The sequence below is a fragment of the Lissotriton helveticus genome, chromosome 5_1 (genome assembly GCF_964261635.1).
Source record: "Lissotriton helveticus chromosome 5_1, aLisHel1.1, whole genome shotgun sequence".
NCBI classification, from domain to species: domain Eukaryota; kingdom Metazoa; phylum Chordata; class Amphibia; order Caudata; family Salamandridae; genus Lissotriton; species Lissotriton helveticus.
This window is the reverse complement of record NC_136065.1, coordinates 899,189,382-899,203,671: the sequence shown is the minus strand read 5'-3', so window position 1 is coordinate 899,203,671 and position 14,290 is coordinate 899,189,382. Positions and strand designations below refer to the sequence as shown.

Below are 14,290 nucleotides of genomic sequence, written 5' to 3'. Positions count from 1 at the left end.
GAAGGCCTTCAAATCGGGAAGCCCGGTGGAAACAGGAGCGAGGGAGAGAAATCTGGAGACATCGCGGGACAAAGGAACCAGGACAAAGACCCACCAGTGGAGGACCTCTGAACTCAAGTGCGCAGATGGAGGAAGACCTGGTGACGACGCACAGAGAACGCCGTCTCCAGCCCGAAGACCACAGAGCTGGGAAAACCAAACAAGCAGGGAGTCGGACCCTATCCGGGACCATGAGAACACCAGCTGTGCTCCTGGAGGAGCGTGGCTCCCAGAGGTACGTGGACGTATCCTGGGTTGGTTCAACAAGGGCATCTCAGCCTCTGAAATGCCATTAGCAATGAAGGGGGAGGGTTGAGTGCTTAGCGGGCATCAATTGCATGCATGACAGTGTAAAGTCACAGCTGCGAACCGCAACACAGGTGCTGGTAATACCGGGTGTTGGTATTCATCCCTCACTCCTCATTCAGAGCACGTATCGGACCAATTGTCCTAACTCCTCTTTTCTTTTCTTTTTTTTCATAGGAGTTACCCTGTTTCTTGTTTAGTGGATCAAGAAATACGGTGAACTGCCCTACCTCTGAGTGGAAGATGTGGGAGACCAGACTATTGATATTCCTTTTGAACCAAGAAGCAATAAATAAACCCTTTGTGCACACCTCATACCTGGCCTGGTGATCATTGCCCATTCACACAGCGTATTTAGTTTTTCACTACTGTGAAGCCTACTCCTCTCATAGTCTAGCATTGAGAACTCCTTAATACCCCTTTAAGCTGTAATTCCTGATCAGAGAGGAGTAGCTTTTGCATATTTCATATGTTTGGAATTGTAATGATAAATCATCCTTACTGGGGAAGTTGGATTTAACTTTACTGTTTTAGAAATGGCACTTTTAGAAAGTGGACATTTCTCTGCACTTACTGCTCTGTGTACTTGAGAGCCTGTCTCCAATACACGTCTAGGGTGGGTGACAGAAACACTGTGTGCATCCCTTCTAGACCGCACAACACAGGAAGGATAGGTGTGTCTGAATACCCATCTACATACATCTGCATTCTTATGGCCTTGCCTGGACAGGATAAAAGGGAGGGTCTAACACTTCACTTGAGTAGGCAGTGTCCTGTTCCCACACAAAGGACTGATTACCCACCACAGATAGCCTGGCAGACAGGACTGGGTTGAATGGGATACTTGTACACTTCAGAGGTCTGATTTGAAGTCACCCCACACATCAAAGGCAGTGTTGTGTATAAGTACTGGGTCTCTGCCCCCATCAAACCAGACACTACTGGACCTGTAACTGAATTTCTGCCAGAAGAACTGCTGTGCTGCTTAAAGGACTCAACTGGACTGCTGATCTGGAAAGCCTGTTTGTTGCCCTGCTGCTCTCTGACAACTCTGCTGAAGGAGTGCTGGACTCTGCCTTCACTCCAAGTGATCCCCAAGGGCTTGTTGGCTTGCCTCCTGTTGCTTGAGACTCAAGGATATCAAAGTCTCTACTCCTGCTCCTTTGCCTGGCTCACTGAAAGTGGCCCAGATATTTGCAACATGGATTTTGACGCATCTCCTGTCTGCGTGTAGCAGAACCAGCGTATCAACCTGATTGCAGGAGCAAAATCAACGCATTGCATCAGAACCAGATCTTGGCCTCCAGAGATCGATGCATCAGACAGCGTTTAGATATTGCTGCATCGTGGTGAGATCAACGTATCCACTTGACTGCATGACTGAATAATACGCATCGCCTGACACTTTTCAATTCTAGCACCTGTCTTCGGAAGTGATGCATCACCTTCACTGTGTAGTCAAAATCGACGCCTCTCGTTGTTTGGGACCAGGAAAGGTACTTTGTTCACCGGGGAATGTGTGGGTCCATCGCGGTCCGCCTGAAAATTGACTTTACCCCGGTCTAGCGTGACCTAAGGTAACTTTTTTTGAGACACTTGCCTCTAAGCCCTTTACAGCATTTATTCCTTTAGAATTAAATATCTCAAGCTCTATAGATGGAATTTTTGTCGTTTTGGTCTTGTTATGTTCAGAATATAATAACATATTTTTTTCTAAACCTTTGTGCAGTTTTTTTGTGGTGTATTTATTGTGTTACTGTGTGTGGGTGTGTGTGTGTGTGCTGCACAAATACTTTACACATTGCCTCATTAGATAAGCCTGACTGCTCTGTGCCAAGCTACCAGAGAGTGAGCACCTGTTGTCTTTTAGTATGTATCAACCTTACCAGGACTAGAATTGTTGTTCCTCCCTGGCCTGGGTGCATACCTCATCCAACCAGGTATCCCATTTCTAACAGTCTTTAACTAGAAGCTTCAGACGTCTTTGGTACGCGCAGACAGAAGGTGATGGCAGGAAGGTGGGCACATACGAATCTAGTAGCCCTGTTATTCCTGTTCACTGCTTCCAAAATATGTGGTATAATGGAGTGGATCAGACATTTGTAATCGGGTGTGGGTGGAAATTAATGCAGACAGTCTTTTTTCTCTGGTTAATCCTAAGAAATTTCTGAAGAGGTAATGAAGTCTTTATCTGCATTTTATGGCTACTTGTCATCCGTTGCAACATGTAGAGGTTTAGACGGAATTGTTTCCAAAGAATGTATGTCGGACTCTGCCATCACACATTGTCCGATTCATACTGAAAATTGTTATATATCATATGTTGGATACATAATCTAGCTTTAAAGCCTTTTATTTCATTTTATGATTAGAGGCATGTTTTGACATCAGGAGATACCTGCAATGACAAAACGGCATATCTAGTCGCTTGTAACAATTTAATGCATACAACCAGTGATGTCACCAAGCACAACTCTTTTTCAAAGTCTGCCTCCACTGCATGAGGGAAACTGGACTGTGAAGCCCTAAGACTATGTGTGTTGGCAGCAGAGGTTAAACTACTTTGACCCAGATATATTAAGGACTTGCATTGTATTTGCGTGATGCAAATCATCGCAAGTCAATGCAAGTCCCTAAATGGGATTTACAAAGCCATGCAAGGGGCTATTTGTGCAGCCTTGCTTGACTTTGTAAATAAATGTAACAAAATGCAGCTGCTTGCATAACATTAGTTGTGGTAGGCGTTCCATTGGTGGAACACGGACGTGCCCTCGCATGCACCCATGAAATTTGATGTAATCCCAGATTTACCTCTTTCTATGCCCATCACATCCACTGGGAAGGCATGCAGTGTCTGATCGTTCATCCTGCTCAGACGTGAGTCCAATAGGGCACAGCCTGAGTGCCACTGTAATCATCACACTGCATCTCTTCAGCACTAGCAGAGACTCATGCATGACTGGCTGGGCTCGTTTTCTGGTGAGTATAAGAAATCCTACAGAAAGACTAATGAGAGAATTCTACCCCAAGGCAACAAAGACACCATGGGGCATAATTTCCAGACAGGCAATACAATTATCGCCGTTTTAGCGGCAGAAAACTGCCGCTAAAAACGGCGATAATGTTATCGCCTGTCTTGATAATATGCCCCGCTCCAGCTAGTGGCACTCGCTCACAAGGCCAACAAGGGACACCTGAGTCTTTGGGAGGATTAACAGATGCATGCACGATGAATTATAGAGTGCCTTAACTCATCAATGACTGAAGTGAATCTTTCATTTATAAACCAGACCTATTGGCATTGTCAAAGCGTGTTTGGTGTTTCCTTGGTCCCCTCTGCATCTGCATAGCCTCAAAGTCCTGCAGCCGTGCCTGACTGGAGCTAAAGCAAAGTCACCCGGCCGAGCCCAACGCTCCTGTTCCCTCGATCCTAAATACAGCAGTACAACACTCCGTCCTCGAGCTGTTAATCTGGCATTTTTTATGAGCCACCGCTTTTACGATAAATAAGGGATGAGCAAACTTTTCCAGTTCCTGTAATCACTAAAACCTCTGATATAAAGCCTTGTAACACAATCAAAATGTGCTTCAACGGCCCAATAAAACATGCAGCTATTAAGTGTTTCTGCTTAAACAAGTCAGTTCTTCACTAGAGATGTGCTTCTGCGTTTCTCTCCTGTGACAGGCCAATGTACAGTGATAGCTGATGAAATGATTAATAAATTCCCAACAAACCAGCCCACGTTACGAGACACTTTAACCTTCCGGTGCTGAAAGGTCTGTCGAACAGCCCCGGGGTGCTTGGAGATTTGTAACTTTTTGGAAATCCAGACTGATTTAATTGCTCTCTTGACAGGCATCATAAGTCGCCAGGAGGCAGAAGAGCTGCTGATGAACAAATCCGAGGGCGCCTTCCTGGTCAGGGTGAGCGAGAAGATCTGGGGTTACGCGCTCTCGTACCGGCAGGCCAGCGGCTTCAAACACTTCCTGGTGGACGCTTCTGGGGATGTCTACAGCTTCCTCGGGGTGGACCCCAACAGGCACGCCACCCTCGCGGACCTCGTCGACTTTCACAAGGTACGGACAGGCTGGCTCAACGCTGACTGCCCAGGGAAGGGCTTAAGAGAGTTCGAGACAGGTTTATGCATTCTCAAGTGGCACGCTGAATGAAATCTGTGTATTAAAGCAAAGGCTTCATAACCTCGCAAAAGGAAATCGTGCAGAATATAATGGCAGCAAATAGAACATTTTTGGCGCTGGGGTGAGACGGGGGGCGAGGGCAAGGGGCTGTCTGAGTGCGCAACTGCTTGGAGGGTGGGTGAGGACTGTGAAATCGAGCGAGGGTACAACTAACTACGGGGCATATTATCAAGAGGAGGGTTACAATTATCGCTGCTTTAGCAGCAGGAAACTGCCGCTAAAGCGGCGATACTGGGCTTGATAATATGCCCTTGAGAATTCCCATAGACGCCCAGGTTCACACCAGAACATGGGCTTCTACAGGAATTCACAAGGGCATATTTTCAAGCCCATTATCGCCGCTTTAGCGGCAGTTTCCTGCTGCTAAAGCTGCGATAATTTTAACGCCGTTTCTTGATAATATGCCCCTAAGTGCGGTGTACAGAAAACAAATTCAGGGCCTCATTTATGAAAAGTGACACATCGCTGCGTGAAAACAGCGCAGCATCACTTTTCATTGCGCCCTGCTTGCGACATAACGGATGCATCATATTTACTGTATGACGTGCATCATGTCGCCAGGAATGACAGATACGTCAGTTTTACTGACATATCTGTCAGCGTAAAAATGACGCATTGCTGGAATTGTGTCGGAAGCGTGACACAACTCCAGCATTGCAGGGGAAGGGTTATGGATATAGCACTGCATCACCCTTCGTCAGGTGTTGATGCATTTGCGTCCTAGAAGTGACGCAGTGAAATCTCATAGATTTCACTGAGTCAGTTCTACGAGGCTTACTTGTGTGGGGACACCCCCCCCTGCATACATTATACCTGAAAAGGGGTTTACAAAATGACGCATCTGCTTAGATGCGTCACTTTGTAAATAGGGCGCAACAGGGGGCATGTTTTACGCCACCGATGCGTCACAAAAAGTGACGCGGTGGCAACGCAAAACTGTCGCAAGGCCTCATAAATAAGGCCCCCAATGACTAGTGAGGAAGAAAGACAAACAGATTTCAAGAAAGATATTTAATCTCATTTTATTTTATTTATAAAGCCTATTTGTGTAAAAACCATCCAACAAATTAAAAGTATTTGACTTGGAGAAAGTGGGCTAATTCAAAACAGCTCAAGCCTTTGACTCAGACAAAAACTGAGAAAGTAAGAAACAGGAGAAAGAAGGAGGAAGAGAAAGACAGGAACTCTATGACAAAGAGAGAAGGTAGCGATGGATAAAAACCTACACGAGTGAGAAAACGAGACAAGACATTTAGGGATGTGCACGAAAGAGTTATGAGTATACCATATACAATACAGACAATCATGTTATTGTGCTGTGAAGATCTAGACACGTCTGTCACACCTGCAGCGGTTGAACTGTTTGACCATTCAGGGCATGGGCAACCATGTACATATATGACACTGCAATTGTGTAGTGTGTAACAGCCACTGGTTTGGCTAGGTAGTGCTGTGTTTATGGTGTCTAGTTTAGGCATAAGGCAGAAAGCATGCACTCTGCCTTGCCCAATTTTGTGCACACAAGGGTTTACCCGAGCAAGTGCTTCAATTATTTACCACTGCTCCCATTACTCCATTACTGCTCCCTCATTCCTGTCTTTAAATCATTAAACAAGTCTTCACTCATCCTGGAGACACAAACACTGCTGCCTCCTTGGAAAAAAAGAATGAAACTCCTCTCTCTCCAGGTGTGTCTCTAAAGGACCACCTCTATCCAGAAATATCCTGAGTCAACTACTAAACAGATCGCAATTGAAGCTTGGCACACAAGAGTGAGCGTGGGATGGTCATAATACTTGCGACCAGGAAGTACAATTGGAGTGATGAGTTTGCAATTAGGTGCTTCTTTATAATTTTCTCGTTCCAGTCCACACATCATAAGTATCTGCTCAATAGAGTCAAGAGGGCTCTGCAAGCGACCAATAACAGAGGACTGGGGCAACATTTGGCTGCAACTTGAATTAGCTTCTAAATTTAACTCGTTGCCACCCATAGATGCGTCTAACACACATATATTTATCGTGTCAGTACTTATGAACAGCCACAGGGCAGTGGTGGAACAAAACTTAAGGTGGGCCAGCTACTAAGTACATAGAGGCCCCTCCTCCCCCCATGATCTGGACCCAGTCAGAAGCTCTCAGCTACCTCAGCTACTGCCTGTGCTGAGTGCCGGAGGAGGGCCCTTGGAGCTTGGGCCCCCGCACCACAGGGTCTGCAGAGGTTATTATTACATCACTGCCACAGGGCACTGGTGCCCTCTTCTTCCTGATAAAAATAACATTACCATTTGCTCCCGTTAGTAACATCCTTAATTTGCATTGCCCCACACCTCCCAGGTGGCCACCAGTAAGTAAGTAATATTTTTTTTGCAGATTAATTACATTCATTACAATTTACATAAAATGTCTGGGTAAGAAAACATTTACAAATTAAAATAATTAATTCATTATTAAGATGTCATTACTTTACAAAAATAAGGTAGTCTAAAAGGGGCGATAGTCCATCCAGTGCTCTAAGAAGTTTGATGACAAGAGTTTTTTATATAGCAATAAAAGGAAATTGACGCTTGGCTCAACTGGCAGCTTTCAAGATCCTCAATTCAAGGTTCCCTGCCCTGGGACTGCTATTGTCATTCTGGGGGGGGCCCATTTGGTGGAAGTAAAGTGTTCACTTGTAGAAGGAACTTGACGACCCCGGAGGAAAGCTGAAGGGAAATGCTGTTTAGTAATGGCCACCATTTCGGTCACCATGCTCGTCCCAGTCTTTCTTTTTGAATATAAGTGGTCCAGAAGTTTCCCAAAGAAAGTTGTAATGTTCCACCCACCATTACTGAATTATCCTCTTTTTATGCTCTGATAGCTGCTAGTTGTACATGTATCCTATCATAATTCCTAAAGTACATCTTGGTATATTCTTGAACTCTGTAATGTGTTCATTTATTTGGCTTGGGTTAAGGCTGATTTGCATATGGCCATGTCTGAACTGGGGTGTCGTGGCGTGCAAAAAAACGATGGATTTAGGCCCAGATCTCTGTACCGGGGTGAATGTATGACATTGTTCTGCATTCTGTCCATCAATTGTTGTTTTTGCATTTATTTGGCTTGTACACAAATACCTACCAAGATGCATAGGATATTGTAAAAACTGTCAGTTTTCTACAACAAAATGCCAATACATTTTTTTTAAAATTAAAAATAAGGATATACCACACTAGGCACAACCTGCATTGATCTACCAGTATGATAGCCAACTAAGCAGGACAAGGTCGAGACAGATTGGACGAAGGACCAAACGAAGAAATCCAATAAAACTCCAAGTACTGGTGACAAACTAGCCAATAAGCACTAGAAGCATACAATCCAGAAGGCAGAACTAATGTAACCTTTAGCTAAAGTACCCAAGGGAGCATATACACGTAATAGTGACCAATAAGAGGCCAAGGGCTATCTTTGAAGCCAAAGGCAGCCACCAGCCATCTAGATCTGTGAGAGGACACACTGGCTTCCAAAAGAAACCCAGTACCAATAACGCTTGCTAGTGTTGGGTTAGGCACACACAGGAACCAGATTACACTCAAAACATGGCGCAAGAGCATAACAGGCCAAGCTAGGTACAGAAGCAATCTTAAGGGGAATTTAGGATCATGGCTAACAGCCAAAAATTAGACAACATTACAGTTCCCAAGAACTATTAGTAGAAGATTCAGCCCAGCGAAACAGGTATGCCAGGGTAAAAGAAAAAATTCCCCAGAGGAAGCATATCCCCCACAAAGGGAAAGAAGACCCAGTGGAACTGAAGGCACTGAATGAGCTAAGCCCACAGAGAGGCCCATCTGAATGCCATGCTAGCAGGGCATTCTTAGACATCCCAGACGAGACCAGGCAGACTACTGGCCTTCAAAACACAAATCAATGGGCTGAGATAAAACAGAGAACTGGAAGCAAGGAAACAAATAGCTCCAGTTCCTGTCCATAACCTAATCAGGACTACAGAGCAAAGCATGTGGTCAGACCTCACTTCAACTAACTATAGAGAGAGGTAGCCCTAAGCCCCCACAAGAAGATACACGACAGTAGGCAAACAAATGGCCATAGTAGGCCCAGCTCCAACACCAACATGGAGCTCAAGGCAAAAAATCACACAAAACAAAGCAAACAAACCCAATAAAGCCAATCATAGGCTGAGCTTACTGGAGCAGCAGAGTAAAATACTCCTTAAAGTCTGCACAAGCACCACAGATTGTGAATGACAGAACCATCAAGAAAGGTATCAACACCACTACCCCAGCATAGTGCCGCATCAGGGTATATGACCCACAAAGTACACAAGCTCTTGAGATCATGCAAACCAAAGTGAGAGCTACACATCCATTTCAAATTACCTCAATGATAAGAGATGAGAGAAGATTACAAGAGCAAGAAGTAAAAGGCCATGTAAAGGCAGCCCACAACACCTCCAACACCTACTAGCAAACAGCAAAGGGAGACAAAGAAAGCATCTCAAGATGCAAGAACCAGTCACAGCGCCAAAAAAGCCAAACACCCACATCTAAAAGCATGAAGGAGGCAAGGACATAAGGCAAAAAAGCCAAAGCATGCCACACAAATGCAGACACAAGGACTCAATCCAAAGAACGATGACACACAGCTAGTAGCACACAGAATGCAAAGAATCAGACCAGCCACCCACAATACAATTGAGATCCCGACACACTCACTAAGGCTTATAGGGGTATTGAAAAAGCCGTCAACCCCTCAAACATGACTGTAGGGCACACACAGGAATCAACAATAAAAAACATTCCAGCACAGATAATAAAAGAAGAAACATATGGGACAGGGTAAGACCAGACCACATTCCAAACAAGCAGGATGAAGGAAAACTCCACTTAACAAAATTAGAGAAACCATGGGAGAATCCAATGGCCTAACTCCCACAGCACAAAGATAGCAATGCAAATTCTTGACAATGTAGTGTTAAGTGGCACAAAGGAACACATAGACAGGAAAGAAATCCCCACTCAAATGTCTACCAGGTCCCCTGAGTAAGTTAGGATTATAAAATGTACTAATCTAACTGCCCATTCTGGCCTATGGAGAACAGGTAGCCTTGCAATAGTGAAAAACAAAAATGGCTGTATTTCACTATTAGGACATGCCACACACACCAGGGCTTGTCCTACCTTATACTTACAATGCACCCTGCCCTTGGGCCTACCATAGGGGTGTCTGACATGAAGAAAAGGGAAGGTTTAGGGACTGGCAAGTGGGTGCACTTGCCCAGTCAGCACTGCAGTACCAGACTGCACACAGGCTCTGCAATGGCAGGCCTTAGACACACTGTTACAGGCTGCTTCTGTGGGTGGCACAACCAGTGATGCAAGCCTACCAGCATCATTTGGTTTACAAGCCCTGGGCACTCCTGGTACACTGTACTAGGGTCTGACAGGTAAACCAAACCAGCCAATCATGGAATCACAAATTCATACATCATTTTACAATAGGGAGAGCATGTGCACTTAAGCACTGATCAGCAGTGGTAAAGTGCCCAGAGTCATAAAATAGCCAACAGGTCAAAACAAAATATAGGAGTAAGGCAAAAAGTTCAGGGATGACCCTGCAAAAAGGGGCAAGTCCAACAGAAAGCAAAACGTGCATACCCATAGGAAACCAAGAAGGCACAAGAAATACAAACAAAAGAGTGTAAAGTGCCTGCCAGGAGTACAAATGTAGTCACCTTTAATAGAAACTGCAAAGCGAGATGGGGAGTAGCCCTGCTAACTGCCAAAGCTCTATGCCCAAATACTGGTAGTGGTGGTTCCAGATGTCCAAGGAAATAGCCAGAAATAGCCTACCAGCAAGGAGCAGCCAGTCCCATGCAGAATCCAGAAGGGAAAATCAAGGAGCAACCTACAGGCACCAAGCCATACAGGGAGTGGTGCAAACTCCTACATAAAGCCAGTCCTTGTACTGTGATACAAGAAGGCACAATCACTCAGTCCCTAGGACAACCCTCACCACAACAGAACGCACCCAACACTTAACACCACCCATAAAAAGGGGGTAGAACGGTCAAACTCCAAAGCAGTAACCCCACAAAAAGAAATGGTACATCATATGCAAACAAAAGCTTGGATTCCAAATTAAGTGAAAGGGTAGAAATGCTGCATCTGCAGTGGATGCCTAACCCTAGCCATACACAGAACAGGGGTCTGGTCAGCATATTAGTAACCTCCTACACTAAGCAAAGGGGAGTGGGCAGACAAGGTTGTTAGGCAGAACAATGTGGTAAAGCTGTGTTCTCTAAGCACTAGGGGCCTCATTTATGAAAAGTGTTGCATCTCTGGGGAAAAACAGAGATGCAACACTTTTCTGTGCGCCATCTTTGCAATACCATGGATGCGCCGTGTTTACACTACGGCGCTCCATGTCCCAAGGATTGCACAGATACGTCAGGAATCCTGAGGCATCTGGTGGTGCAGTAATGATGCATTGCAGAGTGTGTTGGTAGACTGATGTAATTCCAGCAGTGTGTCATTACACATGGGGGAGTTGCATGTAAAAGGGCCTGCTTCACTCCTTTTGCCTGCTTCAAGCAGGCATAGAGATTGTTATGGAGTAACTAAAGAAGAGAAGTTGTGAAATATCACAGATTTCCCTCCTCCACTTTCACAATGCTTTTTTACGTGGGAACGCCCAACTTGCATAAATTATACCTGACGCAGGTATAATGTAGTGCAGGGCTTTACAAAGTAACATATCTACCTAGATGCGCCACTTTGTATGTAGGGTGCAGTGTGGCACATTGTTTACGCCGCCTCAGTATCACAAAAAAGTGACTTAACAGTCGCGCAAGCCCAAGTAAATAAGGGCCTAGACCCTCAACTAATGAACAAAAGCAGGCAAGAGAGCACCTGGTAGGACACTCCTGCATGTGGGTACATTGAGCCAGATATATATAAAAACATTTTGCGGTCGCAAATCCACAGGGTTCGTGTCTGCAAAATCGTTTTTACAATGAATTGAACCACGTTTTGTACAAGTCTTTCCAAATTACAAAAGGGGGATTGCAACTCATTGTGAACTGCAATTATCAAGGGATGTGAAAGGGACTTCCCTCCGATTTGCAATTTTCATGGTGATGCATCAAACATACATGACAGCAATTCGTGTCGCAAATTATTGACAAGTTACCATGATCTCGAAGAAGGTGATAAATCATTTCCAAAGGGGAATCTGCCACTGTTTGATAGTTTTACCTTTGAGAAGTGAGTCGGGTGAGTTCGGCGGCAGTGAATCACTTTCTGCTACTTCCTATGCCTTCCCAAATGAGAAACATATTCTTTACTTAATTTATTGATATAGTAATGTACCACCCTGCCATGGCTGAAAATTGCTCCTTTCTGAAAGGTTGTTAAGACTTACACTTCTGTATTTCAAATGTGATACAAAAACGTCACTTAAGTGCTATTGCCATCACTTTGAAGTAATTTGGGTGAAAACATATGGGTGTGAAATGGCAGTCTGTTGTTTTAGAGGTGATTATAGATCCTCATCATATGTGACTCTAATTTGATGTAATCTTTTTTGCAGGAAGAAGTCATCACAAGCTCTGGTGGAGAGCTGCTGCTTGAGCCCTGTGGACAACAGCGGTCACCACCTGATTACAATCCCTTATTTGAATGATTTACTTCTGGGTAATCAATATTGGGCCTCTTCTAACAGACTGTCTGACAGCTGCCATCAAACTGACTCCCCTGAAGTTAATTCAGCACATCAACAGTAATCCTAAACTCAAAAACCCATCAGACAAGAAGAACTACCCTGAGTCCTACCCATATATTACCCATTGCCTGTTTTTCTCCAAGTCTTTGATAATGTCTAGCTATTTCAAGTAAGAGAAAATTAACAACCTCCAGAGCAAGGAATATTGGGAGGTTTAGGTTGAATAGCAAACAACAGTTCAAATTCTTCAACAGGAACGTGAAAATGCTGCACTTTTTTTTAAAAGGGGGGGGGGTCAGGGAACAAATCTTGCTATTTGATGATCATCCAAATGCCTCACTTTTATATTGTTTTGTATCATCTGCTATTTGTGTGAAACTAGCTTGACCACCGTGCCTTGCTGTGCCACCTAATGTTCACTGCTGCAGTGCACTAACATCACCTTTTGTCACCATCATTAGTTTAATTTGCTTAAAAAAATGTCTTGAAAGAATAAAATATGTACCATTCTTTTCCAGGCTGACACATGACCTTGATCACAAAATCTGGACTGTCTTGAACAGAATTTTATTAAAGATTTTGCCCTAATGTCTCAATATACAAAATAGATAAATCTGTGTCAGATAACAAGACAAATAAAGTGTCATGTATCATTATTCACATAGTTAAGGTTGAGTACCTATATATTGCCATGCCAATATTTGATGAAAATGTGTGAGAAGTGAGTAAAGAAGCTCATTCTAGAAGTTTCCCTCTTATGTGAAACCTGAGATCATTACAAGACTGTCTAGTTTGTGTAGTACCAGAACACAATGGTCAAATATCATGTCCTGAATATTGTTTGCAAAAATCTTCCCCATTGGAGTTTGATAGAAAATGTACACTCAATGAGATGATATTTTTGTAGACAATATTTAGGAAAAGGTGTCTATTATGTCAAACGATATTTGTGTACAAGACATACTAACCTACAAGCATCTAGTTCAGTCAATGTCAACCTACAGTCAGGGCCGGATTGGCCTTAGTGGGCACCGGGCATTTCCGGCATTTTGTTACCGGGGGTAGACAATATCGGCCCCCTGTAACAAGATCGGCCAAAACCGGCCCTCGCAAACTGCTCAGCTGCGCTCCCCCTCACCCGGGGGGGGGTGGGGGGGGTGGGGGGGAGGGGGGGGGATTAACTGTGCAGTTTGCCAGGACCAGTTTCTGTTCCCAGTCCGGCCCTGCCTACAGTTACATGTTTATATGAGATACTATAAAGTAGCATCTAAAAAGTAGGCCAGGGCAATATTTTAATCATACTGAAGTAATCAGAGTAATCCCTGTAATCATGTGTTACTCTTGTGACTTGAAGTTGCTGAAAAGTACGTGATTATGCCTAGTCTCTTAATTTAGAGTAATGTGGGGCAAAATTACCTACTGCAAAAGCACAGGAACAGAGCACCAGCGGCTGCTGGGTGCTGCTTTTCCTGTTCTGTTGCATTTAGCACTATTTTTCTAGCCAAATGCATCTTTATTCGTTTTAGATGCCAGGGCACATTTTGTGCTAGGAAAACAGTGCTAAAGTCAAAGATACCCTCCTTGTGTAATTACATATAATCACATGTAATTTTGTTATAATTACGCGTAATAATGCTACAGCAAATAATGAGAGTTTCACCCACCCCTATTAAAAAGAAATACTTATAATCCGTTGTTTATTAGAGCCAAAAAAAACCCTATCTATATCTATCCTTGCCTGATTCAATTTACACACTGACGTAACATTTATTTGTTGCTCTGTTTTCAGGAGTTAGGCACAAGGTGAGATCAATTGCTAAGAAAACACTAATAATATATTTAAATAAATAAATGGAGTTCATACAATGCCATTTCTAGCAATCTAACTAAGTTGAGATGTTTATCAACTGCTTCTCCCATGTCTCCATTTGTCTGAAAGATATCCTATCAATGATCTGAACTTCAAAACAGTTTCGGTGGAAAAGAAAATGGCGTCTTTGAGAGCTAAAATAGTGGCACAG

At 43.9% G+C, this 14,290-nt stretch overlaps 1 protein-coding gene across 1 annotated transcript in view; it reads left to right on the top strand.

Moving 5' to 3' along the window:
* The window catches only part of SH2D4B (SH2 domain containing 4B), a 1,011,831-nt gene extending 999,277 nt beyond the window's left edge, over positions 1 to 12,554 (top strand). The window contains exons 14-15 of the mRNA XM_078643357.1: positions 4,202 to 4,422; positions 12,138 to 12,554. Coding sequence (XP_078499483.1) covers positions 4,202 to 4,422; positions 12,138 to 12,230 — 314 coding nt within the window. The 3' untranslated portion in view covers positions 12,231 to 12,554. The remainder of the gene's footprint in view (positions 1 to 4,201; positions 4,423 to 12,137) is intronic.
* Positions 12,555 to 14,290: the final 1,736 nt, after the last annotated feature.